Genomic DNA, 26,025 nt, shown 5'->3' with positions numbered 1-26,025 from the left:
GGTTTCACTTATGGGTGAATAAAGCACTTTGGTTCAATTGCACTGGTGTTTGAAATGCCCAAAAAATTATTTATTTTAGAGATGCTACTATAAATAACTGCTCACCATTTCTACTGGCACAAAGTGCTTGGACCCCGGTGATTGCCACTTGCCAATACAATTTGAAGGCTGATGCTCAACTGTTCATAGAAATTCATGTATTCTACATTCATTTCAGATAAACACAATATATTAGCAGGTCTTGGCTGCTAACAATGATCATTTATTAAAAATATATATAATAAATTACTTTATTTGCCCACAGCCCGAAAACTATTGAAGAAATACCGCTGAATAAATCAATCTGTGGCTCTGTTCTTGTTTTTGTATTTTGGTAAAATGATCTTAGTTCTGACTGGTCCACCCTGTATCTGTGGGTTTGGCTTTTGGTTTACTTCAGATTATTTTAAGCTTTGGTTTAGAGCATTAATCAACAAGAATGAACATTTCTGTAAATGTGACAGTTTAGCCAGTGTGGCTAATTTTCAACCATAGTCCCCAGGTTGGTATAAAAGGACTAGGTCTAAAATTGCCATTTTAATTCATTAATACACACACAAACTCAGTACTGCAATTCAACAAGTCAACTCTGCATGATCAAGAACTGGTTTTGCACACGTCACTTTAACAGTCTATAAGCTACACTTTGCACTACCCAGACTGTTAATCTGCTGCATATGTCACTTACTGTTATGTCATTTCAGGGAGGTCTATATATACTTTACTCATACACTTCATCAGTACATTACTTCATATGCCACTTTACTTCTGAGGTCAATGTCAGGGAGCTCGCTCTACTGATTTGTACAAAAACTTTATACTCTTACATTCTCAAAATGTACTATACTACCATTTCTTATTCTTAGTGTTATATAATGTTTATTTTTGCACCATGGGTCTGAGAGTAACGTAAAGTCAATCCTGTGTATGTGCTGTACATAATGCAGTTTTGACAATAAAGTTTTGACTTTGACAAGACACACAATAAAATAAAGCACAGCAGTTAAAATAATTGACACACTGACAACATTTCTGCTTATTTTTAGCCGTCATTTTAAAGTACGGATGTTCCGATCTGTTCCAGGCTTATTTTAATAATCGAGTATCGGCTATTTTAATCCCAATCCAGTTCTGATCCTTTGTTTAAACCACGGTGTTCAGAGCACCATCTGGTGTCCTCAATCCGTCATGAACGGACGTTATCCCCGGCTGGCTGCAGCAGCGGTGCGGACGTTCTCAGAAGGTAAATAAAGGAGTTGAGGTTCTGCAGTGTGGAGCTATTTTACAGTGGAACATGAAAACAGACCATAATATCTGACCCTTTATTAAACCATCACTCCGTTCCCTTTCTGTACTCTTAATCTAGCACTGAAGAACCCATTCAGAACTGAGTGGAGGCTAACGCTAACACACACACACACACACACACACACACACACACACACACACACACACACACACACCCACTATAAACCAGTTATTACACACCAGTAGACCAACAACCACAGGTACCAGTCCAGAGTGTGTACCAAGTGATTAGACTGCAGTGTTTAAAGGAGCTGGGAGCTGATTGGTCAGGGAGGAGAGTCAGACTGAATTATTAGATATTAAACACTATGAAACATCATTTTAAGAAAAGTCTCGACTAAATTAAATCAGTCAGTCCAGAAAGTCTGATTATACTGATACTTATACTGATTCTCACTATTAAGAGACTCAGACTGGACTGGGGGTGGGGGGCAAAATAACCTGAATGGGACATCCCTCATTTTTTTTTTAATTAGCTAAAAAAATGGATGGGGCGAATAATGACATGAGCTGCTGCTGTGCTGGGATTGGGATAGAGGAGAAACTCTCCCTCAAACATCCCTGCTGGAATTCCCACATTTAAAAATCTCCATAACTCGCATGAGAAGCATTGAAAAATGTCCCTTTTGCCGAACTTTGGCGAGTTCCACACTGTAGTGCTCTGTAGCCAAGGCCTATCATAGGGCACGGTGACCTTAAGATCAAGTGTGGCTGCTCCAGAGCATCCCATTCTATTGGGAATGCTTTTCTGTGGAGATTATACAGGCTGTGTGTGCGCACTTAAACCCTTATATTTCAGTCACGAGCGCACTGTTCTTAAAGGAACACTTTAGTAAAAAAAATAATAAATTAACATGATTTATCATTGTATTTCATGCTTTTTTATAACATTGTGACAAATAATCAATACGAAATTCTATTAACCAAACCAGTTACGATACGAGCAGCAAAAATCTGCCCTAAAAAAAAAAAAGCAAAACAACCTTCACAAGGTCGCTGATAAGGCATCAACGCCTTTATCACAGAAGCACACAAATGCAGCGTGAGAACGAGGAGAGTGTGTGCCTAACCTTCGCTGCTATGTGGAGCCATCTCTGGAGCTGCTCCGAGGACACTGAGGAGGACAGGTTTGTGCCATTGGACACTACAGAGCCCACGCTGCTCCCCGGACGACTGGCACTCACGATCAGCTGGCCTTTTCTGGAGAAGCTGAACTCGCTGGACGTGTCTGGGGGCATACTGTTGAGCTGGAAGAGGATAAAGAGACAGAGCAGACCCCTTATGAATAATTTGACGTGAAAGCGTAAGCAGTACGCAGTGCAGGTACCATCCAACACCTAGTTTATCTGATCAATGAATGATTCAGGTAAATCAGGGGAGCTGCTGGTGGAACTGGACGTCCATAGAGAGGCTGGGGTTCACAGACAAGTGAGGAACCGAAGCTGTGTTCTTCCAACCTACACTTTCATGATGAACACTGACGAATAACACCATTCTTCTTAGCATACACTGTATTATACTTACCACATTTACCAATGTGTCAAATACAGTCAGTCATACACTGTACAGCTAACAGGAAAATGCTCAGACGACTGTCTAATCACAGGAAAACAAGATGAAATATGATAAAAAATATAAATTACAAAAATAAAATTCATTACAAATAAATAATAAAAGATATACAGCAGTAAATATTCAAAAATTGTGAACGAGATTTATCTATCTATCTATAACAGGAAAATGCTCAGACGACTGTCTAATCACAGGAAAACAAGATAAAATATAATAAGAAATATAAATAAAATAATAAAAATATATAAAAATGAAATCCAGCTACACTAAGAGAAATTTATTACATTAAGAGATATATAGCGATAAATATTCAAAAATTGTGAACGAGATCTATCTCTCTCTCTATATATATATATATATATATATATATATATATATATATATATATATATATATATATATATTTGCTTTTGCACAATCAGCATGCATGCATATATATATATATATATATATATATATATATATATATATATATATATATATATATATATATTTCTCATATATGATCAAATAAACTATATATAAGAAGAATATACAGAGAGAGATATAGAGAGAGAGAGAAAAGAGAGAGAGATTTAGGATGGGTATGGTTGCATGTATTAAGTGCACATATGTAATTTATATTTATATTAAATAAATAAATGAATGTACAATATCAAGTGTACGGTCCTAATCAATATTTAAAAAAAAAAACAACCCACACCCACACCCACACCCACACACCCACACACACACATGTTGTATGTGCAAGCAGACCTAATTATCGTTATTGTCCTAATAACTTTAAATATTTTATTCTAATGTATTACAATGGTTTACAAATCAAAACCACTCCTACTGCTGAGACACACAGCTTTCACTGTTTCCTGAGACTTTTGGACAGCACTGCACCTGGAGATCTAATAAATATTAGATGCACATCAGGTCAAATTAATTAAGGCTAATTTTGTTGATGCTGATTGTGCAATACAACACGTCACAGCAGGCATTCAGAACGCACTTTACATGTCAAACGAAATCGCTCGCTACTGTACAACATCAAGCAATAAGGCGAGAGCAACCGTGCCCCACAGCTCCAGGCAGAAAGAAAAAAAAAGAAAAAGGAAAGCAAAGCATGGAGGGAAAATCAATACATTCCTCTGCAGTTCTCCCTACTCCCAAACAGGTAATGTATTAATGACCTTTAGACTCACATTGTGGAAACTTATCAGTCTTCTGCTTATTTAGCCCAGGCTGACGGAGCAGGTTCCCGGCCATTTCATCAATATATTTCAGACAAGGCAGTTACTCAAACCAAGACAGTAGATATTAAGGCTTGATAGATCCACAAAAAAGAAATTCGCAGCCACCCGCCTCTGTATACACAATAGGTTTTCCACCTGACGCATTCATAGGCGCTCGCCTGACCTTCCCAGCACTTAGAATATGAAGGCTAGCTTCCGTTATTGCCATTACCTTAATTTGGCGTGTGGATTGTTTATTGTGGAGAGGGTTCTTGTGTCAATAAAAACTCAGGCTGAATACAAATAGCAACAAAGGGGGGGGTCAATGTCTCAGCTCAGCAGCGAGAGTGACGCATGCCTACAGTACACTGCTGCAGTGGAGACGGACACTACTCGCCCTCAGCTTAAATGTAGTAGTTAAGCTTTGGTGACTGAGTAGGCCTGTAAATCCTGAATGATTCAGTGTATCAAATTGAATCACTTTATTATGATTCAGATTCATCATTTTGGTACGAGTCCGAATGATCTTTAAAAATAGACTGAAGCACTAGTTCACCACAAGTTTATATAATAGCATCTCCCAAGTCAGAACGGAGCATTTCTATTGGACAATTTATGATGGATTTCTGTATTAAACAATCGCCAGATTCACATTATATCAAAAAGTGATAAAGAGCGACTAAAGCTAACTAAACTTTTGCGCAACAGCAACATATTATAACTGATTACAGTAAATTATAATACATATTTAAAAGCAAAGCAATGCGACACTGCATTCAGACTGATGAACAATAGACAAAAGTATTGGGACACACCTCTGAATCATTGATTTCAGGTGTGTGACTCAGTCCCGTTCAGCCACAGGTGTATAAAAATCAAGCCTCTAGTCCTGCAGTCTGCCTTTTTTCCACACATCAGTGAAAGAACGGGAGGTTCTGAAGAGCTCACTGAACTCCAGCGTGGTTCTGTATGTAATAGGAGACACCGCTGCACCAACCACAACAAGTCAGCTGGTGAAATTTCCTCCCTCCTAGATCTTCCTCCATCAGCTGTGAGTGGTGTTATTATTGAACAGTGGAAGAGTTTAGGAGGAACAGCTCACAGAGAGCAGCTCAGTGTCCACCGAGTGTCTGTCAGACCACGTAAAGTTACAGAGCGGGGTCAGGGCCGAGTGCTGAGCAGAGAGCAGAAAAGCCTCCAACTGACTCAATAACTACAGCAGAGCTCCAGACCTGCTGCTGCTGCTAGAGCTTAGAGCTGCAGAGGGATCCAGATTAATGCCTATGGGTTTAGAACGGGGCGTCATATAAAAGCTTGTGTAGGTGGAATGTGGAGATGTCCCAATACTTTTGTCCTGGTATCTCTAGAACAGCAGCTTCTTAACTTTCAATGGAAGTCAATGAAAAAGATTCTATTGCAGGTCATTATGGAGCATTTTTCTATTGATCCATTCATCATGATTCTGATACAGTATAAAGAACAACTGCCAGATTTACAATGTCAAACATGGAAAAATGGGGATTTTGTTTTTGTCTGACAGTAATGGACAACATTTGGAGCCCATATTGACATGTGGGCTCTGAGTGCAGACTGAAGACCCATCTCTTCTGAGAGTACTACCTTATTGGCTTGTGTTTAGTAGAGTCTAAACTTAGAGGTATCTTTAAATTATTAGTCTATTCAAACTAGGTTTTTCTTGGGTAAATAGCAAAGCACTTTTGTAAGTCGCTCTGGAGAAGAGCGTCTGCTAAATACCTTCAATGTAAATGTAAATGAGTGCCTGAGTGGTCTAACGCCCTGCCACTATGGCCTGGGTGTTGAGAGTTCAAATCTCGAGCCATGCCAATTCGCCACTTAGCAGCCAGAATCTGAGAGAGCACAATAGTCCTCATCACGCTTAAGCAATATTGGCCAGCACAGGCGTCTGTTAGCTGATGCGATGGAGCCGGGGACCTGACCGGCGACGCTGCATCCATAGCAGTTGGAAAATAATTGCAAGTACTAGGGGGGCTACGAATGGGTGGGTTACATTGCAGTAACAAATAAGTAGAAAACTGAAAAATTTGACAAAGTTATAAAAATAAATAAATAAATAAATAAATAAATAAATAATAGTCCTATCGTAAACCTTTAGCTCAACCCTTAATTTACCTACAGTATAAATGTAATAGTTTAATATAATAGTCTACTATTATTTTTTATATTTTTTATACTATTATTAATTTATTATTAATCCCTACACCTACTATTAATCTCTGTGCCCTTTCTTTTCCAACTGAAGTTGCATGAACACTTTGACATAGAAAGCAGGACACTAGAAAGTGTAATGCAGTATTTACATTTACAATACATTCACATTTATGGCATTTAATGTGGGCCAATGTAGTGTTAGGAGTCTACACCCACATTGGTGTAGCACAGCATAGTCACCCAGACCGGGACTCGAACCCCACTCTCCCACATGGTGTGGTAGCTCAGTGGCAGGTAGTGGTGTTATCTGTTGCGCCATACTAATCTACACCAGTATAATAAGGAAACAGGCAGTCTGTCAGTGTTCTCAATATCAGCGATATCCACAATCAGAAAAGTTTTAGCACAATATCTTTATTAAATAAATAAATAAATAAATAAAAACACCATTGTACCGCCCACCCCTCCACTCCAGTGTGGTGCTGTTATGCTGAGGTAAGCCTGACCTGGTCTCGGAGCTGTTTGACAGAGTGCTGCAGGGTTAATATATGGCCGAGCAGCGGGCTCTGCAGTGCTTCCTTCAGCGCTCCCAGACGCTCACTATGAGTCCATTCCTCACGCTGCACCAACTTGGCCTGCAGCCTCTCCAAGGCCTGAAGCACCTGCTGCCGCTCGGTTGTAGACACTGAATGAACACACACACACACACACACTCAGTACAGTGTATAACAAATGCATGTAACAACTATATCAAATGCATTTATTACAGTAACACAAAATATGTATAAAAATATATACAATTTTAATTTGCATTTAAAAAAACTGTATCGCAACGGTGTTCTGCACAAGCTTTGCAATCTTTCGTTTTGATATAAAATCAATATTTTTGTCAAATCAACCTGTGTCAAACAGTCTTATGCAAACGTTTGGGCACCCTTGGCCAACTGACTTCTATTATTGCGAATTAGTGAACACATAGCTCTATTTTCTTTATTTCTTTATACTCAATTACTTTATACAACAAAAACTCTAAATGATCTATGGGGCCTGTGCAAAAGTTTGGACACCCTAAGGCTCAGATTTGATCAGACTGCCAACTGTAATTTGGAACAATCAGCTGAGTTTCAATTTGCAATTTTCTAGGCTTTATCCTCCTCTGACTCCTCAAGCCTTATACTAACACTCAATGAGCACAGGCTTCTCTAAACAACTGTCTAAAGACCTAAAAACAGTAGCGCTAGTCGATATTCAAAAGGCAGGGGAAGCCTGTACGACAGCCAAGCCTGTCCTAGCTTGCCGTTTCTACAGTGTTGACTGTTTTTTTTTTTTTAAAGTTCAGGGGAACTGTGGAAGTCAAGATTAGATCTATTAGATCTGGACAGGTCTTAGAGAGATCTGCTCATATGCTGGTAAGAAAGGCAAATCAAAACCTCCATATTAGATTGGATTAGATTAAACTTTATCATTGTGCACAGGTACAGGTACAAAGCCAATGAAATGCAGTGAAATAAGGGGTGGTATATAAAAATAGAATATAGATTCCTTTACATATGCATATAATAATATATTCTATGTATAGAATGTGTAGAATATAGATTACTATCCATATGTCCGAAGTCTTAAAGAACATAATATCATTTAGACAACAGTACTGAAACCGTCACATATGACTGTATATCTTAAGGATTAATATGTTTGCACTTATACCATCATCAATCATGATCATCATCATCAATCAAATACAGCTAGAACGTGGACTAATCCTCATTACCTGTTGGCAGATTTTCATACATCGCTCCTCCCCGAGAGCCTGATGTAGAGGGATCTGTCAGGACAAACACAGGAGGAACATTAACAACACATACAGATCACCAAGAACAGCATGTATATAATTTCTCATTCACCCCCAGAACCCTGGATTTATTATTATTATTATTATTATTATTATTATTATTATTATTATTATTATTAAGATCAGTGTCACAGCAGAAAGGGATAGCAAGACACGCAGTCACAAAAATGTAGATAAATAATTTACACTATATACACAATATAAATAAGAATTAAAAAAGTAATAACAATATTATTTACAGCAAATGACTCCTAATTGCACATGTGGAAGGGGGGGGTGGTATTGCACGTAGTATTTTTGCATTGGGGGATCTCTGTTCCTTGAGCATGTGTGTGTAGTTAAGATACCATGCACTTCAATAAGATAAGATGCAGTTATTATTCCAATATTAATAATTAATAATAACATATCTTGTGGGGTCCCACAGGGTTGTATTTAATGAGACTGATGTTAATTATGACAGCAGTGTCGTTGAAACTGACTGGGCTACAGGGGTTAAGGGGTTAACCATCAGTAGAGACGATGAAGATGCTGGTTTGAAGATCCACGGCAAAACTAAGGACACCAACCAGGACTGATGGACTACGTTTGGAGAAGATCTGACTTTTCTGTGGACCATGCTTTCAAATCATACACTTGCCTCAACACCGCCAACGCCACCACTAATGGCAGCTGACTGGAGATGGGTGGGAAAGCTGAACACACCACTGGCAACTACACAAAGATGAAGATATGTACGTATATTAAAAAACACAGGGTTAAGACATGCTGGATCCACCACAAACTAAAGGATGGCTGATCTACAGGACATCTGAGGTTAACCTGACTTTTCTGACTTTTCCTTTTCTGTGAACCATGCCTCTGTCTCTGAAGGTAACAGGGGATGAGTGAGAACAGCTGTTCCAGGACAAATCTGGATCCTCAGCCCCCTGTACACTGTGCCCACGGCCTGTCCCATTTCACCACACAGCAGTTTCGATGGGCGAACTAACAGATCAGCACAGGTGAAGGTAAACAAAGCAAAACAAGGCAAACCTCGACTACTTACAGTGAAGTTAAGCGTCCAGGTGCTTCAGTTATAGGTTCACAACAATCTGGATGATCCTGGAAATAATTCTGCTGAGGCTTGTAAAACGCAGAGCTTCTAAAAGTCGAGGTTTCGCTGTTTTCCTCCGCCCGGACTCACCTGTCTGCCGGAAGTGAGATGAGCCGCCCTGCCTCACCTTAAAACAGGAAGCAGGTGATAGCTAGTTGAGTTAGCTAGAGATACCTAGATACCTACCTCAGCAAAACCTCGCTGTAACAGCACAATAAACACACCTGCATAGACAGCAAACGAGCAGTAAAGCCGTAAAGTGCAGGGATCCGGGTCATTAATGATGAATTCATCAATAAAATCAATGTTTTCGCCACAAATACAGAACATAACAACAGGTGCACGAGGCACTGTGAGCCCTAACGCGTGTAAACGCTGGTAAACGACATAGATTTACACGGTTTATCACAAAACAGCTAAGCTGAAAAGGTCTATGAGCTTTATAAACGCACTAACCTGGAGTTTGTTTCTCGCGTCAGGGCTTTAAACAGGTGATAATGGGGTTGGTAAGCTGGCTAACTCGACTAGCTGTGCTAAACGGATGGTGAAGTTTAGCTAGCTACCTGCCTCAAACTCAACTTCATTAAAAGTTTGTTTTTTAGTTTTTATATTTTTTTAATTTAATAACGCGACTCCTCAGACTGAATAAAAGGTTAATATGCAAAAATGTTAGAATTTTAAAGGATTAAACAGATTTTTCTTTTAAAGAAATCGCTCCAGGTCACATGACCGCCGCGTCCAACATGGCGTCTCCCTGCAGCGGAGTGTTTTGTTCGGGGTCGAAACAGCTGGCGATGGTCCTCCTCCTCTCCTCCTGCTGCTGGACCTTAATTCTCAGTTCTGCGGATGAAGTCGATAGCTGTGAACATCTCCGTCCCGGACAATATCCTTTCTCCTCGGCTTGAGTGAAGGTTTTTGAGTGTTGGCTCGCTGGAGGAGCTGGCTGTCTGCTTTAGCTTAGCTTAGCTTAGCTTAGCTTAGCTTAGCTTAGCTTAGCTTAGTCTAGCTAGTGCTAGTAATGGTTGTTAAAGTCGTGATAATGTAATGAATTCTTTGCTGTCAGACAGAGGCAGGGGATATGTGTGTTACATAAAATGTTGGATTAGTTGATGAGCTGTTTGTTATTCACTTCTATCTGCCAAGACAGGGGTGTGTAACCTGCCGAAGAGCTAGCCTGAATGGATCAGACAGTAGAGCCAGTAATCAAAGGTGTGAAAAGTATTCTTATTCATTCCTCAGGTAGAAGTGGGTGGAGATAGGAGGGTTTAAAAGACTTCTATAGAAGCTGAAGAATCAACTGAAGCTTTTTACTCCAGTAAAAGTGTAAAAGTACTGGTTTCAGAACGACTTCAAGTAGAAAAGTAAAAGTAATGGAAGGAAAACAAAGGCTGAAAGCCCCCCCCCCCCAAAAACCCATTTCTCTAAAAGTCATAATGAGGAGAAAGTCATAATGAGGAGAATGATCTATTAAAATGTTGATGTTAAAAATGTTGGGCTGCACTAGGCTCCTGTTTCAGCTGCAGATCTGCCCATTGAAAATGAAGCATTGCAGTAATATCAGCTCTATTAAAGGAGCGTCTCTGTGCTCTACTGAGCATCAACATGAGCTTCATGGAGGAAAATATGAGGAGTCGTTGTCTAGAAGTTCTGTAAAGCTGCAGAAAGTCAGACTTCAGAGGCGTGTGATCAATAAGCTTTATTGGAATGTAAATGTGGGGCTCAGTCGGGACGTTTCACTGCAGCTCTCTTGAGTCTCTGCCACGGACACAGTCTTCATACTAGACTACAGACGTCTGCTGTGAGCTGCTGGAGAGTGACGGGACGTGTGCAGGTGTGATGATCTCTTATAAACCAATAGGGAGTCAGAATGGAGTCTGTTTATACTTCTCATCCAATCAGGATCAGACTCACACTTTCAGGATGGAGAGATTTATCTGGAGGGTTTTTATTTATTTATTTATTTATTTATATGAACAATAACAACCCAATTTTTTTTTTATGTAAGGAGTAGAAGTTAAAGTCGGCTGATAAATAAATAAATGCTCCAGTAAAGTTTAGTTAACCAACATTTCTACTTAAGTAAGATAATAAGTATTTGTACTTAATTACTTGGCACTTCTGCCAGTAATCAAAAACTCTGTAGGTGGGTTATCTGGACAGGGGGTAAACTTAGTCCTGAAGTGTGTGTGTGTGTGTGTGTGTGTGTGTGTGTATGTTTATATATAATATAAATTCAACTGTCTAGCTTAATCCACTATTATTAATGCATTGTTAACTTTAATTTAAATAGAAAATGAATGTTTATTTTTATTTATTTTTTTTTTTTTGGAATATGTTCATCAAAAATACAATTACCATCTGGCTATCCCTATTTATGTATATTTATGTGTAATATATGAAACAAAAACAACCTGTTTTTCTCTTTAACAATATCCAAGTATCTGTGCAAAAGTCCTAAAATAAACGATGCGACTCAAGAGCCAGAAAACTGCAAAGATCTAGTAGCATGGGGTGAGTATGTCTAAATAACTGTCATTATAAATACATCTGCCACTATTCCTTTCCTGACTGTTCGGAGAACCTGGAGCACCATGTTTTAGATCACTCTCTGTAGTGCTTAGTTTGTCTGTCATTGTTTCAGTGGAGTGTCTACCTGCGCCAAATATCAGCTGCATGCTGTCAAATGGGACCTCGTACAAATTCAGTGGGGAGGAGGTTGGATTTAACAAAAGTATTCCATGTCGGAATGTGTGAGTTTCTTTATGATCGAAAATTGAAATACTAATCTGGAATGATGTAACTGTACCCTGTTTATTATTTAGTGAGTCATGTTTTGCTTTCTGTTTGATTAGGAGTGTTTATTCATACAAAGTAGCGGTGGCTTTGTCACTTTTCTTGGGATGGCTGGGTGCAGATCGCTTCTATCTGGGCTATCCAGCTTTAGGTAAGTCCCCTGAGCGCCCTGTGGTAGCAAGCTGCTCATTTATCCAGGACAAAAGTTACAATACAGAATAAAGTACATGTTATTACATGTACACATTTACTTGTGGCCAATGCCAGCTCACTCCTCAGGTCCAACAGCAAGTGTCCAACAGCAGCTTTATTTTACATCGATCAGCTGTAACATTTACACCCCCTGCTTAATATGGATTAGGTCCCCCTAGTGCCACCAGAACAGATCTGACCCCTCAAGGCATGAACTCTACCACATGTGTCCTGTGGTGTCTGGCACCATTTAAGTGGACCTCCATGGATCAAGTCAATGAACCTCAGACCTACACAAGACCTGCCTGATGTTTTGGAGATGTTCTGACCCAGTCGTCAAGAACTTCACAGTTTGGTTCTTGTCAAGTTTCTCAGGTTCTTAAGCTTGTTCATTTTTCCTGCTTCATCTCCTTCTTCATCACATTCAAGAACTGACTGTTCACTCAATGCCTAATAGATCCACCCCTCGACAGAAACCTCTGGACTCAGATCATCAGCGTTATTCTCGTAACATTAGGTCCTAATGTTTAGGCTGATCGGTGTACACTTCTACACTTCTAACTGTATTTAAGTATTGAATTGATCTGCTGGTACTAGAGGCAGCTATTGAATACAGTTATTAGGGCTATGAAGCCTTACATAGACATTAATTTTAAATTCTGATTCTCTAATAAACTCTCTTTTTAAAGGGAGGTTTGAAAAATTCTGGAAAAAATTGGGTTTGAGCAACCGGACTGAGAAGCACCTGTACAATATCTGTAATTTTTGGCTGCCCAGACTACTAAAAAATCAATGGACACAATCTAGATAAAAATGCCAAAATTCAGATTTAGGGTGGCAACACTTTTCTGATGATTTATCAAAAGTAGGAACCTTAAAAACCACTACAGTTGCTTAGGGGCGGATTTTTGCCAGTGGGCTGCTGGAAATGTGTGTTTTAGCCTTCTAGCACTTTTGTTAGCTATCTGGCATGTTCACTGGTTCCTCTGGTATTACTGGTATTATATCGACTCCATAGATTTTATTTATTTATTTATTTTAAATCCTGATATTTATGGAGATTTACTCTAAATGTAGTTGTTTAGTAGTTTTCTTTTTTCTTATTCTATACAAAACCTTGTGGAATTAAAAAAATGATCTGTATAGTAACACCCCAAGTGTTTTATTTTAATTTAAATATTATGGCAATAACAAAAAATTTTAGTTATTTACTTAATTGTTTATATATATATATATATATGTATATAAAATTATTATTATTATTATTTTTTTTTTATATATATATTTACAAAAAAAAAAAAAAAAAATGTTTAAGTTGCGCTCTCTGTTGTGGTGGTGATCATCATCATCATCCAACACCCTGACCTCACTAATACTCTTGCCACTCGTCAAATCAATGCTCCTCCAAAAAGACAGTAGAGACAGTTTCTCCAACAAAAGCAGGATCAACTCTTTATCAACTTTTTTTTTTTTTTTTTAAATACCCAGAAAAAAAAACAATGAATGCGCAGGTGTCCCAATACTTTTGTCCATAAAGTGTATATAAGAAAATGAGTAATTACTAGTAGAAAGCTGTGCTTTCCACCCTAATATAATTATAAGAGTACATGGCCCCACATCTGATCACTTGTACACTATTAAATATTGCAGATAATAACATTTATAATATTTATGCTCATTAAAATAGTTAAGCAATCTCTTGCAAGCCCTACAGGAGTATTACCTAAACTTCTACTGAAAGCCTATGCTTCCGTATATCACACACACTCTGAGAGTGTCCTGCTTTGCTCTCTTTATAACTGTTAACAAAACGCATCAGTGAGTGTTCGCTAATTTGCTTGTGCGTTTCTTCTCTCCAAATCTCCAAAAAGTGAATAGAGCCGAGGGGAGCTGCTGTGCGCTTTGAGTAAGTAAACACTGCTAGCATTATCTCACCTGGAGGAGCTCGCTCTATGTGTATAAACTCCAGAGCAAAGCAGGATGTGGCGTGAGGCGCTCCTTTTCTCCTTCTCTCCATGTTTTAAGGCCATTCTTATCAATTAAGCACCTGCAGACGTACAAAAGGCTCTAGCGGATGAAGGCTTTCCTTTTTCCTCCTTCTTGGCTCTTTCTTTTTTTTTTTTTTTTTTTAGTGAGCAGAGCAGGTGAAAGGCAAGCCCACGCGGGGCCTGAGCCAGTCCTGCAGGCGTCCTCTCCGAGATTTGCACCTGGTCTGGCCTGACCTTCCAGCTACTGCGCCATTCAGCTCTAAAGACCCGGCCTGGCAGGGCTGAACGGGCTCTCTGCAGGCAGCTCTTTTGATATCAGTGCAGGAATCAACACGCTTAAGCCCTTCAGTGACCAATTATCAGCGCTATTACTGGCGATTAACAGTAATTATGTTTAAATTACTAGATGTGGGAGGATTAATTAATTGCAATTCTTTCGATCCCCTAATGGTTTGAACCCACCCTGTATATCCAAATGGATGCGGTTGAAAAATGGAAAATTGTGACTCCCTTTTCCCCATTCACCGTAACAAGTTAACACATCATTATTGCAAACAATGACACATTTTGGGAACGCCATGCCGTTTTGGCTCATGTTCTGGTTTTGAAGACATTTTACACACAATGGCCCCCGCGGGCCACAAGCTGTTCAGCCTCTATTGTGCGGAGTGCCGGCTTTTCATTGCCGCTCCCTTTATTTCACCTGCAAAGGGCTGTGTAATTTCTTTGACCTGAAAAACCTGCCGCTGACTGGCTTCAAAGCCGCAGCAGCAGCCTGACACAATACAAGCAATCAAACAAACCCCCCTCGTAGGCCGGTGTTACCTGTGAGCGCCGCTCTGTACGGCACGCGTCGGCCCTCCTAATAGTCGCCGCGGACCTCATACGGCCCTGAAAAGAATGGAGCGGTTTGGCAGTGGACGGAGCTGGCAGCTCGCAGTTAAACAGTGTTGTGGAGTGTGTGGAGATAAGTGATAAGTGCTGTGTGTCTTTCTAGGACTGCTTAAGTTCTGCACTGTGGGGTTCTGTGGAATCGGAAGCCTGGTGGACTTCATGCTGATATCCATGCAGGTACGTAAGACCGGGCTTTTTGTTTGTTTGTGAAGTTGTTTGTGCTGCATTTTCAGCACAAAAACCTCATATCTCCAAAATAACAGGTTTACTAAAAAAAAAAAAAAAAAAAAACACGAACCTGCTTGGTCTTCAGTACTTCAGCTCACAGACAGAAACGGACAGGATCTAATGCAGAGCAGAATTTATAGTTCTCTCAATAGTAGCAAGGCATCCGGGTCCTGATGCAGCAGGGCATCCCCCAACCACCACCATGCTTCACAGGTGGTATGAGATTTTTTACAGAACAGCAGTGTTAGGATTTCCACCAGATATAGCGTGGCTGAAAGGCTCAGCGTTAAGTTCATGTAATTCAGTGTAAAAAGCGTTCTGGAGCGTTTCTATTGGCCCATTCAGCATAAAATTTTACATAATCTATAACCACACTCTCTAGCACCGGAGGTTCGACACAAAGTAAGCTACCATTGCCTCCTCCATTGTTTAATGGAAAACAAGGTGGATGCCACAGTTCTTTTCAACCCCGCAATGTGATTGGCTGAGGGACATTCTAGGAGTGCTAATATCGCACACTATCGGCGCTCTGACCGAAGCTTTTCAAGGATTACTCTGCCACTTGCACAACATCAACAAAAACCTTGTCCACGCTACTTGTAGCCACACTAATAATAAGCGCCAATACTTTGGCACTTTGTACATAAATAGTAAAATGGTACTAAAACTATTTTAAGTATACTTAGGTAGACTGTAACCATACCACTGCATATGTATTTGAACCCCATGTTCGCTTAAAACAGCTGAGTCATACTTGGGATGTATCTCACTTATAGCACTTCCTCTTGTGTGTTATTGCTTAAATATTTGGCCTGTTGGTCTGGCCTTCAGTCTACCATTTCTTATTCCACAGAGTTCCACACAGTATTTCCAGTTTTTCATACAGTTTTCTGTATGTTTAATAGAATGTATATAACAGTTGTATATAAACCCTTATATACCCCCTAAAGAACTGTACATTTGGCAGTGGTCAAAAGCCGATCTGCACCAAGAGCCCTTCCTGCTTCAAGTACGGCTCGGTTCGACCCGCCATCCTTTAAGATCCACGGAAGACGAGCGTCCGGACTTTTTTCTGTCCTGCACCGAAGTGGTGGAACGAACTTCCCCTGGGTGTCCGAACAGCAGAGTCCAACACTCGCTGTCCTCAAACCCAGACTGAAGACCCTCCTCTTCTGAGAGGACTTGGGCGAATAGTAGAGTGGTCACCTTATTGACTTGTGTTGAGTCTAAACTTAGAGGAATCTTTAAATTATTCATCTATTCTAACTAGCTGAGGTTTTTCTTGGGTAAATAGCAAAGCACTTTTGTAAGTCGCTCTGGAGAAGTGGCTCTGGTTAAATGACGTAAATGCAAATGTAAATACAGTTTTTCCAATAATATAAAAGAATCCAGGTTCTCATGCATCAAAGCACCGCCAAGCCAACAAACTACCACCACCATGCTTTAGAGTTTGTATGAGGTGCTTAGTTTAAAAATCCCTAATCTTTAGATTAATCTGTGCAGAACACATTGTTCCAGACCTCAGGAGGACCATCCACGTGTTTCCTGGCAAATTTACCAGGAGCACCTGTGGATCCCATTCTTACTCAGTGTTGGTTGAGTCATAAACACTGTCCTTAGCTGAAGCAACTATGACCTGCAGCTCTTTAGACGTGGTCCTCGACTTCTTTGTCACTCTCTGGATGATTTTACATCTCAAGTCCACTCTTGGTAGGACTGACTACTATTCCACACTTTGCCAGTTGGACAGTGTGGCTCTGGTTGTAGTTCGGTAGAGCCCCAGAGCCTCAGAAATGGCTTGTGTGTGTACCTGTGTCTGGCCTGTCTTCTCTGGTGGCTCCCTCTATGTGAAACAGGCTAATGAGTGTGTGTGCTCCCACCCCTTAATCCCTCCCTACTCCCACAGGACCCCCCCCCCACATCCCGAGCCCCAGTTAAGGGCCCCTGAGCCTGATTTGGGGGCTGCGTTCCATTTGTCATCTCATTAGGCCTAACCTCACCCTCTCCATCCTCATTAGGCTCTCTAGGCCTGAATAAAGCCATACATGACAGAAGCATGTGACCCACCCTGACACACATTCATCACAGGCTTCTGTACATGTTGACTAATAGTTCTGGGAATATGCATATCTCCCCAACTATGAGTGGAGCATTATGTTCAGCAATCAGCCATAACATTAAAACCACTGCCACCGCTGAAGTGAAGAACACTGATGATCTAGGTCCAGTGGTTTCTGTCAAGGGGTGGATCTACATATTAGGCAGCGAGTGAACAGACAAAATGGACAAGCGTAAGAATCTTGGACCAAGAAGAACCAATCTGTGATGTTCTAGACAATGACTGGGCCAGAACTTCTCCAGAACATGCAGTGGTTAATACCTACCAAAAGTCTTCAGTGCTGCTAACGTTAGTCTTGGTCTCAGATACCACAGCAGGACACTTTTCGGAGGTCTTGTGGAGTCCATGCCTTAACGGGTCAGAGCTGCTTTGTTGACCTACACAATATTAGGCAGGTGGTTTTAATGTTATGGCTGATTTAGTCTGCATAGTTACTATTATGTTGGGCCTTTTTATTCAGCTAGGCTCTGATCTTTGTGTAAAACACTTATGTTATTTATCATCTTTAAATTTACTCCTTGTCTCAAAGCTGTTAGCTATAGTATCCCTTTCAGCCTTTCAGAAGGAGCAGAATGCTCTCGTTTATCTCTTCCCTCCTTCCCTCCTTTGCTTCCGCTCCTCTGACATGCCCACGCTCTTCTACCAGTGGAGGAATAAAGCAGGCTTTCCTTTTTTTTTTTTTCTTCTTTCTTTTATTTTATTATTTTTTTTAAATGGCCCCGGCACTTTGATTAACAGTGGCTCTCCGAGCGTTTATTGTTCTCTTAATGTCTTATTGAAGGCCCTGAGAGAGCAATGCTTTTAAGAAGTGCGGCTGGCACGGCGGACCGCCGCACACTTACACTCTCAATTAGCTGTACGCTGTCCGGGCGCTCTGTTTTTAAAGCGTGACACTTTTGATAAAGACTATCGCTTCCCCTGAGAGCCCATTTACGCACACCGCTCTGCCTTACAGCGTCATATTTTACCTCCAACTACCTCCGCTAAGAGCAGGGTGGCCTCTCAGAAGTAATGAATAAACACCTACAACATGCTGTTATTATTTATTTTCATCGATTCCGTCTAATGACTCAGACATCGTCCGGGTTTTCCGGATAACGCTTGGAGATAAATGATGACATGTAACTTGTAACTCAATTTGCTTTCTGATGGTAAGAAAGGGGGAGGGAAGGCAGTGGTGGTGGTGGGGGGGGGGTATGAAGGATTGGGTATGAAGTGAAAATGGGAATGGGTGTGGTCATGGGGAGTAGGAAGGGGTTGGGCATGGGGGGTTGGAATTGGGTAGGAATGGAGTGGACATGATGGTTGGGCATGAGGGGGTGGTAATATTGGGCAGAAATGGGAGTGGGCATGGGTGTGTATAGAAGGGTGGGAATAGGGTGGTTATATGGGGGGGTGGTTATATGGGGGGTTGATATGGAAGGGGTTGGGCATGAGGGGGGTTGGAATTGGGTAGGAAGGTGGTAGAAATGGGATGGACATGATGGTAGGCATGAGGGGGGGGGTCTTATGGGGCAGAAATGTGACATGGGTGTGTATAAAAGGGTGGGAATGGAGTCGGAGATGGTGGTCCGCATTAGAGTGAGCATAAGGGTGGGAATAGGGGAACAGAAATTGGGGAGTAGAAGGGGGTTGGTCATGAGAGAAATTGGGTAGGAATAGGGTGGACATGATGGGTAGGCATGGAGGTGGTCATATGGGGCAGAAATGTGACATGGGAGTGGGCATGGGTGTGTATAGAAGGGTGGGAATGGAGTCGGAGATGGGCGTCGGCATTAGAGTGAGTATGAGGGTAGGAATGGGATACAGAAATTGGAGTGGGAATGGGTGTGTACATAAGGGTGGGGATGCGAGTCAGAGATGGGGTGGGCGTGATGGGTAGGGATTGGGTGGTTATATGTGGCAGGAATGTGACATGAGAGTGGGCCTGGGTGAATATAAGGGTGTGTATGAGGGTGGAAATGGGTCAGAGAAATAGGAGTGGGCATTGATGTGTACACAAGGAAGGGGATGCGAGTCAGAGATGGGGGCTGGGCATTGGAGTAGGAATGCAGTCAAATATTGGGGTGTAGTGTATGGGGGTATTCACATATCCCCGTCTTACACAGTCACATCCAATGAGCCAAGCTATCCAGCCCTCCCAATCAGGCTTCATCGGTGAGTAAGAGGAAATGTCTGGTGTTGGTTTCTGGCCAGACGAGTTCTAATCTGGACGTGGCAAGGGCCAGAATCAGTGCTGCGTGTTTGGGCTGGTGTGTTCTCATTATCGGCCGTGTCCTGAAGTGGCTGGGCCAGGTGCTGAGCACAGGCCAGCAGGAAACCATTACACTGTCTGTATCCAACAGTCCCACACTGCACTGACAGCAGCCCATCACAGGGCTGGACACGGCCCAGGGCTGGCCATGAGCTCATTTCACTGACCGTGGGGCTGGGAGTGTTTATCGGAGTGCAGGGCCAGACCCAGAAACTTGTTTATACTTTGGAATCAGCACTTAACTACTTCTTGTTGTCTATAAAATCCTCCAAGTACTGAATTGCACTGTTAACAAATTCATTTATTGTTCAGTTTATAGTGTTTACACTGTTAGAATTAAGTAAATCAAGTGGATATCAGATCTGATTAAGGCAAAATAACCTGCATTCACACCTTTTTTGGCCTTAATGTGACCCATAACTGATGTTTTCAGAGAACTCTTGGTCGTTTAAATTCAGATCTCAGACACTTTTCTGTGGTTCTAACTCAAATACATTGTTGATCCAGTTCCAACATCCAATTCGTTACAATAAGGACAATCAGAGCAGAATTCATCTGCAGCCATACCAGGTTAAAGTGGAACAAATTAAGGTTTTAAGGTCTTTAATGTGAATCAGATCTGACGTTTAGGAGCACACAAATCCTTTTAAATCCGATCTGGATCACATTAACCTGGTATGGCTGCACATGAATTCCGATTCAGTTTTGTTCATCTTAATGTGAATCAGATTGGGTTGAGTTTTCAGATCTGAGCTACTTTTTGTGAGCTATATATATATATATATATATATATATATATATGTATATATATGTATATGTATATGTATATATATATATATATATATATATATATATATATATATATATATATGTATATATATTATGTGATATATCTGATTCTTTGCTTTTAGAATGGTCAGATTGGATGTCATGTACTGCCTAAGGCTGTACAAGCCGAAGTGGCATGAATTATCATTATTCATTATTAATCATTATTAAGATTTTTCTTTTTATGTAAATCAGATCTGATGTTTTCATAGCAAGTTTTTTTTTAATCAGACACAAGACATTTTTATGTGGTCCTAGATCAGATGCATGTCAGATTGTTTGCCTTGAGAAAGTGTAGTTTATAGTGTTGCACTGTTGTTGTTGTTGTTATAATTATATATCAAGTGGTCATCAGATCTGATTCACATAAAAGCAAAAAAAAGCCGATACCAATCACTTAGTCTCACAGCATAAACCTTCAAAGCAGTGAGGCTTGTAAAGTGAATGTGGCCTAAATCATGTATTGGCGAGTAATGGATCCAGTTTCCTCAGCGTCCGAGTGGTAAAGTAATCACCTGTGTTTGTCCTCCTCAGATTGTAGGACCGTCTGACGGCTCAGATTACATCGTGGATTACTACGGGGCCAGACTCGTCCGACTGTCCATAACAAACGAGACCTACAGACGGACTCAGATCTCTCCGTGAGGAGGTGAGCAGCCCTTACTGCCCTGAAACAATGATCTACTGTTTGTCCAAAAGCTTAAGTGATCAAACTGAGTCAGAGAGCCAGACACCTGAAGACCTCTAGTAAAGCAGGTGTTCTAAATATGGAAACTGTGATTTTAGTTTTTTTTTCTAAAGCACAGAATCAGTGATTTGGACAGATGTTTAGTCAGAGCCTGATGTTCTATGCTAATAAATAGAGGTGAACAAATACAGAACTTTGATCCAAAGGTGCTGATTCAACTCTCTGCTCAGGCTCCCAGATGGTAGGGTCAGAATTTGACACCAACAACGCATGAATCCATGGACCAAACTTGCCTTTTGTTAACAGTCCAGGCTGGTGGAGGAGGTGGTGTAATGGTGTGGGGAGGGTTTTCTTGGGACACTTTGGGCCGATAATACCAGTCCGTCATCCCTTGAACTCCACCGACTGTTTGAGTATTGTTGCTGACCATGTGACTTCATGACTTCATGGCCCATGTTACAAAGCAGATGTCTCTTAAACTGATTTCTTGAACATGACTATGAGTTCAGTGTTCTTTGATGCTGTTGTTTTTGGGGGGTGGATGGGTTCTTATCCCATTAGAACACTGCTGAGATGTGGTGGAAGATTCAGAGCATGAAGATGCTCCTGAAGGATCTGTAGGAATTGCGTGATGCAGAATGTCAACATGGACCAGAATCTCCAAAGACTCCAACATCTTGTGAAATCTGTAGCTTTAGGCTGTTTTAGGCTAATGCCAGGCGTGGGCTAGAGGGGTATAAAGCCCCCCAGCATTGAGCTGTGGAGCAGTGGAAGTATTCTGTATTCTCTGGAACTGTATTCTCTGCAATGATTGTGGTGGAGCTCCATCCAGTACTTTTGAATGGGATGAGTTGGCGAGTTGAGGATGATGAGGTGGGGTGGTGATCATCCAACATTCTAACCTCTCTTAATGCTCTTGCAATCAAATCCTCACAGCAATGCTCCTCTGAAATCTAGTAGAAAGTTGTCTTCCCTGGATAGTTGAGACAGTTACTCCAACAAAATACCCTGAGCAGGTGTCCCAATACTTTTGTCCTGTCTGACTGTGACTTTCGCTGAAGATGACCTCCTGGTGTACAAAAGCAAACCGACAGCACAAGGACACTGCTGCTGCAGGACGTTCCCCCTCTCCCTTCACTCTCCAGCCCCCAGAAGGAGTTCTCCACCCGCGGGACGGAGCGATTAAATGTCAGGTCCTGCAAAGCAAAGTTCGGGGCAGCGCGGCAGGGCCGTGACATCGCACTTATTACAGCTGCCTCCAGAGCTGCATCTGTCTGTCCAGCTCTGAGCTCCTCCTGGCTGCCCTCGCAAACACAGTCTGACCTTATCTATACCCAAAAGAAAGGGCACAGCGGCCCTCTCTGCTCCCCTCACCTTATCTCACTGATCTCTGGTTAGCTTTAGCTCACTACTGGTTGAGTCATCGCTAATAGTAGATACACTGATGGAACAGGAACATATGGAGACCATTAGGAGCTCTGAAGTGTTTACATCAAAGCAGGAGCTCTTTCTCGCTCACTGTGTTAGGGTGTTTTCAGACTAGAGCTTTGTTCCAGGACCCAGGTCTGCTTTCTCCATGAGGTCAGAAAGTGTGGTCAAATGTGAAAGCCCCTTTTTTTTTTAAACCCAATTTTACATAATCAATTACCCAACCCAGGCATTAGCACTCTCCCCCTATCACGTTATGCTCCCAACTCTGGGAGGACTGACTGGCTGGTTGTTCATGTTCACTGCCAGACTAACAGACACCCTTCCCAGCCAGCATCACGCTAAGGCGATGTAGGAAGATGTAGAGAGATAGAGAGCGAACCGTCTACCCATCTGAAAAGAGAGCAAGTTCAGTTGTGCTCTCTCAGGGTCCGGTTGCTGATGGCAAAGCGACATGACCTGGGTTTCGAACCAGCGACCCTCTGATCATACTGGCAGCGCCTTAGTCTGCTGGACCACTGTGAAAGCCCAGCTCTGGTCAACCATGAAATTGGTTCAGGTCTGAGTCTGCTCTGCGGGGGGAAGCTATCTGCTCCTGGCGCCACATGATTGGTTCATTTTGTCATGTGACTGCTTTGACATATCGCCTGCATGGCTGCAAACATTACTTATTGTAAACATTAGCTCACTACATCAGCTGAATGTGGACCAGAATGCATTGTGAGTCTTGTTACTAAGCAACAGAACAGCACTTCACTGACTTTAATTCATTGACTTTAATTGTGTGTGTGTGTGTGTGTGTGTGTACACGAAGGTCAGCCAATCACATTTGTTTATGCAACCACTGCTGACGATAAGGAAGTGTCCCAATTCAGTTGTGTTTCTAGTGCTAAATAGTGTCTCCCTATATAGTGCAGTACTAATAAGGGAGTAAGAATCCGTTTGGGTCACAGCCCCTGTATTCTCCTGGTGTATGTGTGGGCCTCCTCTGGATACTCTGGGCTGTGATTAATTTCCCCTGGGTGTGAGCATGTGATTCCAGGTAGACTCTGGACCCACCCCGACCCTGACCTGGAAGAAGGTAAATGGATGGATGGAAGCATAATATGCTTATTCCTAAAAGTACTGGATGGAGCACCACCACCACCACCATCATTCCAGAGAACACAGTTCTTCCACTGCTCCACAGCTCAGTGCTGCTGGGGGGCTTTACATCCCTCTACTAGACTACACCTGGCATTATTAGGCAGCATGGTGCCAATAGGTTCATGATGATGATGAGTCCTAATCTATTGTCAGTACTTCTGTAGAATGTACCTGGTATACCATATCAACCACCAAGCCATACTACCAAGCATAGCGGTCCTTTCTCGGAGCGGTGTCGGTAGGTACTGACCGCTGCATACTGCAGGAACCCCCCACAGGACCCACCTGATGTTTTGGAGATGTTCTTCTCTTTAACGTTTATGACTTTTGGAGATCAGTTCACCTTCCACTGACCTGAATATCAGATATCGGGGGGTACCAGAATACCGTTTGCATTCCACTGCATAGAGCTGAGCAGCTGAGGTTCCAGCGCTGGCGTGTGGTGTGAAGAGCTTTGTGCTGAGAACAGAGAGTTCCCTCAAACTCACAATAGGTTCAGATTTCAGATGTCATGTGGGCCTGTCAGAACCCTGAGTTTTTCAGGGTTTACCCCGAGGGTGAAGTGAGTCAGGGGTTCCATGCGGGGATGTTCTTTCTCACTGATGGAGGAGGGAAAATAAAGTCACAGATACATTTTTAGCAAGGGAGTCATCCCTGGCCATGTGTGTCTCCTCCAGACTTATGGAAAAACCTCATTGATCTTCTCGGGGTGGATTGTTCTGGAGCTGCTTCCAAGCGTAACTAACTCTCTTCTCCTTCCTTCTCTGCCTTTTAGGTGGACGGAGAACATGGGAAGGCAGGGCGGACGTCCAGGCCGTGTCCTATAAATCTGTTCTTTTCCACGTTCCAAGCGGGAGGACACAAGAACACACCAGACATCATGCTGTGTGAGAGTGTGTGTGTGTGAGAGAGAGTTTGGGCTGTAAGTATGGACGGCAGGGTGCACGGACATCTGCTGAAACTCTACAAAGACACTTCTTTCCATCTTTCTGTCCCTCACGCCATCAACCGTTCCATCCATCATCTCTTCTTTCTTCTGATTCCAGACGGGCCTCTGTTCCTCTGTAGTTTATCAGAACGGTCCCACTGCTGAGCTGTGTGTTCTGAGCAGTGGGTCTTTGCTGTTTATGTGATGTAAATAAACTTTCCCTCTGCTGGAGAACCGCTCACAGTAGGGGGCAGCTTAATTTTTGTGTTACTGGACTAGTACGGCTCTAAGCGAGCAGTGAAATGTCAGCTTCATATCTTATATAAGTGGGATTATTGTCCATTTTGTCTGTTATTTAAGTTATAAACATGTAAATAAAGGTTTACCACCATCAGCATTAGTGTATACGTACTATTTGTAACTCTGTGCTGCTTTACTATTTTAATATTTTAATCATTTTTAATAATTATGATGTCCTTTTAAATGTCCTTGTCATTTAAATACTCAAATTGTAGTGTGTTACATTGGTATTCACTCTCTGGAAGTATCTGGAAGCCTCAGATTCATGTGTTCCTAATTTTAAGTCATGTCGCCTCACTGTAGAGCACAAAAACATCCCTTTCCACGCAGCCACTGAAGCCAAAACACCAATGCACCTGACATTATCAGAGGATTAAAATAAGTGCTCAGTGCAAACTTTGATGATGGTCATCACCCCACCTTACCCCCAACTCCTCAAGTACTGGATGGAGCTCCACCATCCATCATTCCAAAGAACACAGTTCCACTTCCACCACTCCACAGCACAACACAGCTGTGTGTGTGCATTTGCACGTCTGTGTCAGCAAGGGGTGCAACTTCTACTTACTGAATGCATTCATTAGAAGGGGTGTCCACAAACATTTGGACATATAGTGTGTCATGGTGTACCAGAGAGACAGGAGGGTACCCCATGAAAATATATTACACTGGGTCCCACAACTCTTAACAATCCTGCCAAAATAATCAGCGTATCCATCGTTGGGGCCCCTGTCAGTCACGGGCCTAATCACCCCCATCATGTTTTAGAGATGTTCTGACCCAGTCTGTGCACCCTTCCTATGTCATGATAATACAAACACACTAGTAACACCATGAGGTACCACATCAACCTCTAAACAACTCCATAACAACCACCAAGCAATACTGTAGCATAGCGGTTGTACTTTCTTGGAGCACTTTTGGCAGGTACTGACCACTGCATACTGCAGGAACACCCC

The 26,025-nt window shown here is 41.8% G+C and overlaps 2 protein-coding genes across 5 annotated transcripts in view; one reads left to right on the top strand and one right to left on the bottom strand.

Annotated features, from left to right (window-relative positions):
• The window catches only part of patj (PATJ crumbs cell polarity complex component), a 165,510-nt gene extending 155,694 nt beyond the window's left edge, over positions 1-9,816 (bottom strand). For all 4 annotated transcript variants that reach the window (XM_072661132.1, XM_072661134.1, XM_072661133.1 and 1 more), the window contains exons 1-5: positions 9,737-9,816; positions 9,233-9,407; positions 8,104-8,157; positions 6,839-7,017; positions 2,418-2,594 (exon numbers count right to left, since the gene is read on the bottom strand). In XM_072661132.1, the coding sequence (XP_072517233.1) occupies positions 2,418-2,594; positions 6,839-7,017; positions 8,104-8,125 (378 nt within the window). In that variant the 5' untranslated portion in view covers positions 8,126-8,157; positions 9,233-9,407; positions 9,737-9,816. The remainder of the gene's footprint in view (positions 1-2,417; positions 2,595-6,838; positions 7,018-8,103; positions 8,158-9,232; positions 9,408-9,736) is intronic.
• A 189-nt stretch (positions 9,817-10,005) lies between these two features.
• Positions 10,006-25,160, top strand: tm2d1 (TM2 domain containing 1). Its single transcript, XM_072660198.1, has 7 exons — positions 10,006-10,163; positions 11,718-11,791; positions 11,922-12,030; positions 12,133-12,224; positions 15,251-15,324; positions 21,111-21,225; positions 24,614-25,160. The coding sequence occupies exons 1-6, from the start codon at positions 10,006-10,008 to the stop codon at positions 21,219-21,221; spliced, it is 618 nt and encodes a 205-aa protein (XP_072516299.1). The 3' UTR covers positions 21,222-21,225; positions 24,614-25,160.
• The last annotated feature ends 865 nt before the right edge of the window (positions 25,161-26,025 follow it).

Source organism: Salminus brasiliensis, chromosome 17 (assembly GCF_030463535.1).
Source record: "Salminus brasiliensis chromosome 17, fSalBra1.hap2, whole genome shotgun sequence".
Lineage (NCBI taxonomy): Eukaryota > Metazoa > Chordata > Actinopteri > Characiformes > Bryconidae > Salminus > Salminus brasiliensis.
This window is presented reverse-complemented; position numbering and strand designations above follow the sequence as displayed.

Bases quoted from the DNA above. Each gene is read 5' to 3' on its own strand.
- tm2d1 (XM_072660198.1), top strand. From the start codon at position 10,006: ATGACCGCCGCGTCCAACATGGCGTCTCCCTGCAGCGGAGTGTTTTGT. The intron at 11,792-11,921 runs GTGAGTATGTCT...TCATTGTTTCAG, and splicing joins CAAAGATCTAGTAGCATGGG to TGGAGTGTCTACCTGCGCCA. The intron at 12,225-15,250 runs GTAAGTCCCCTG...GTGTCTTTCTAG, and splicing joins TCTGGGCTATCCAGCTTTAG to GACTGCTTAAGTTCTGCACT.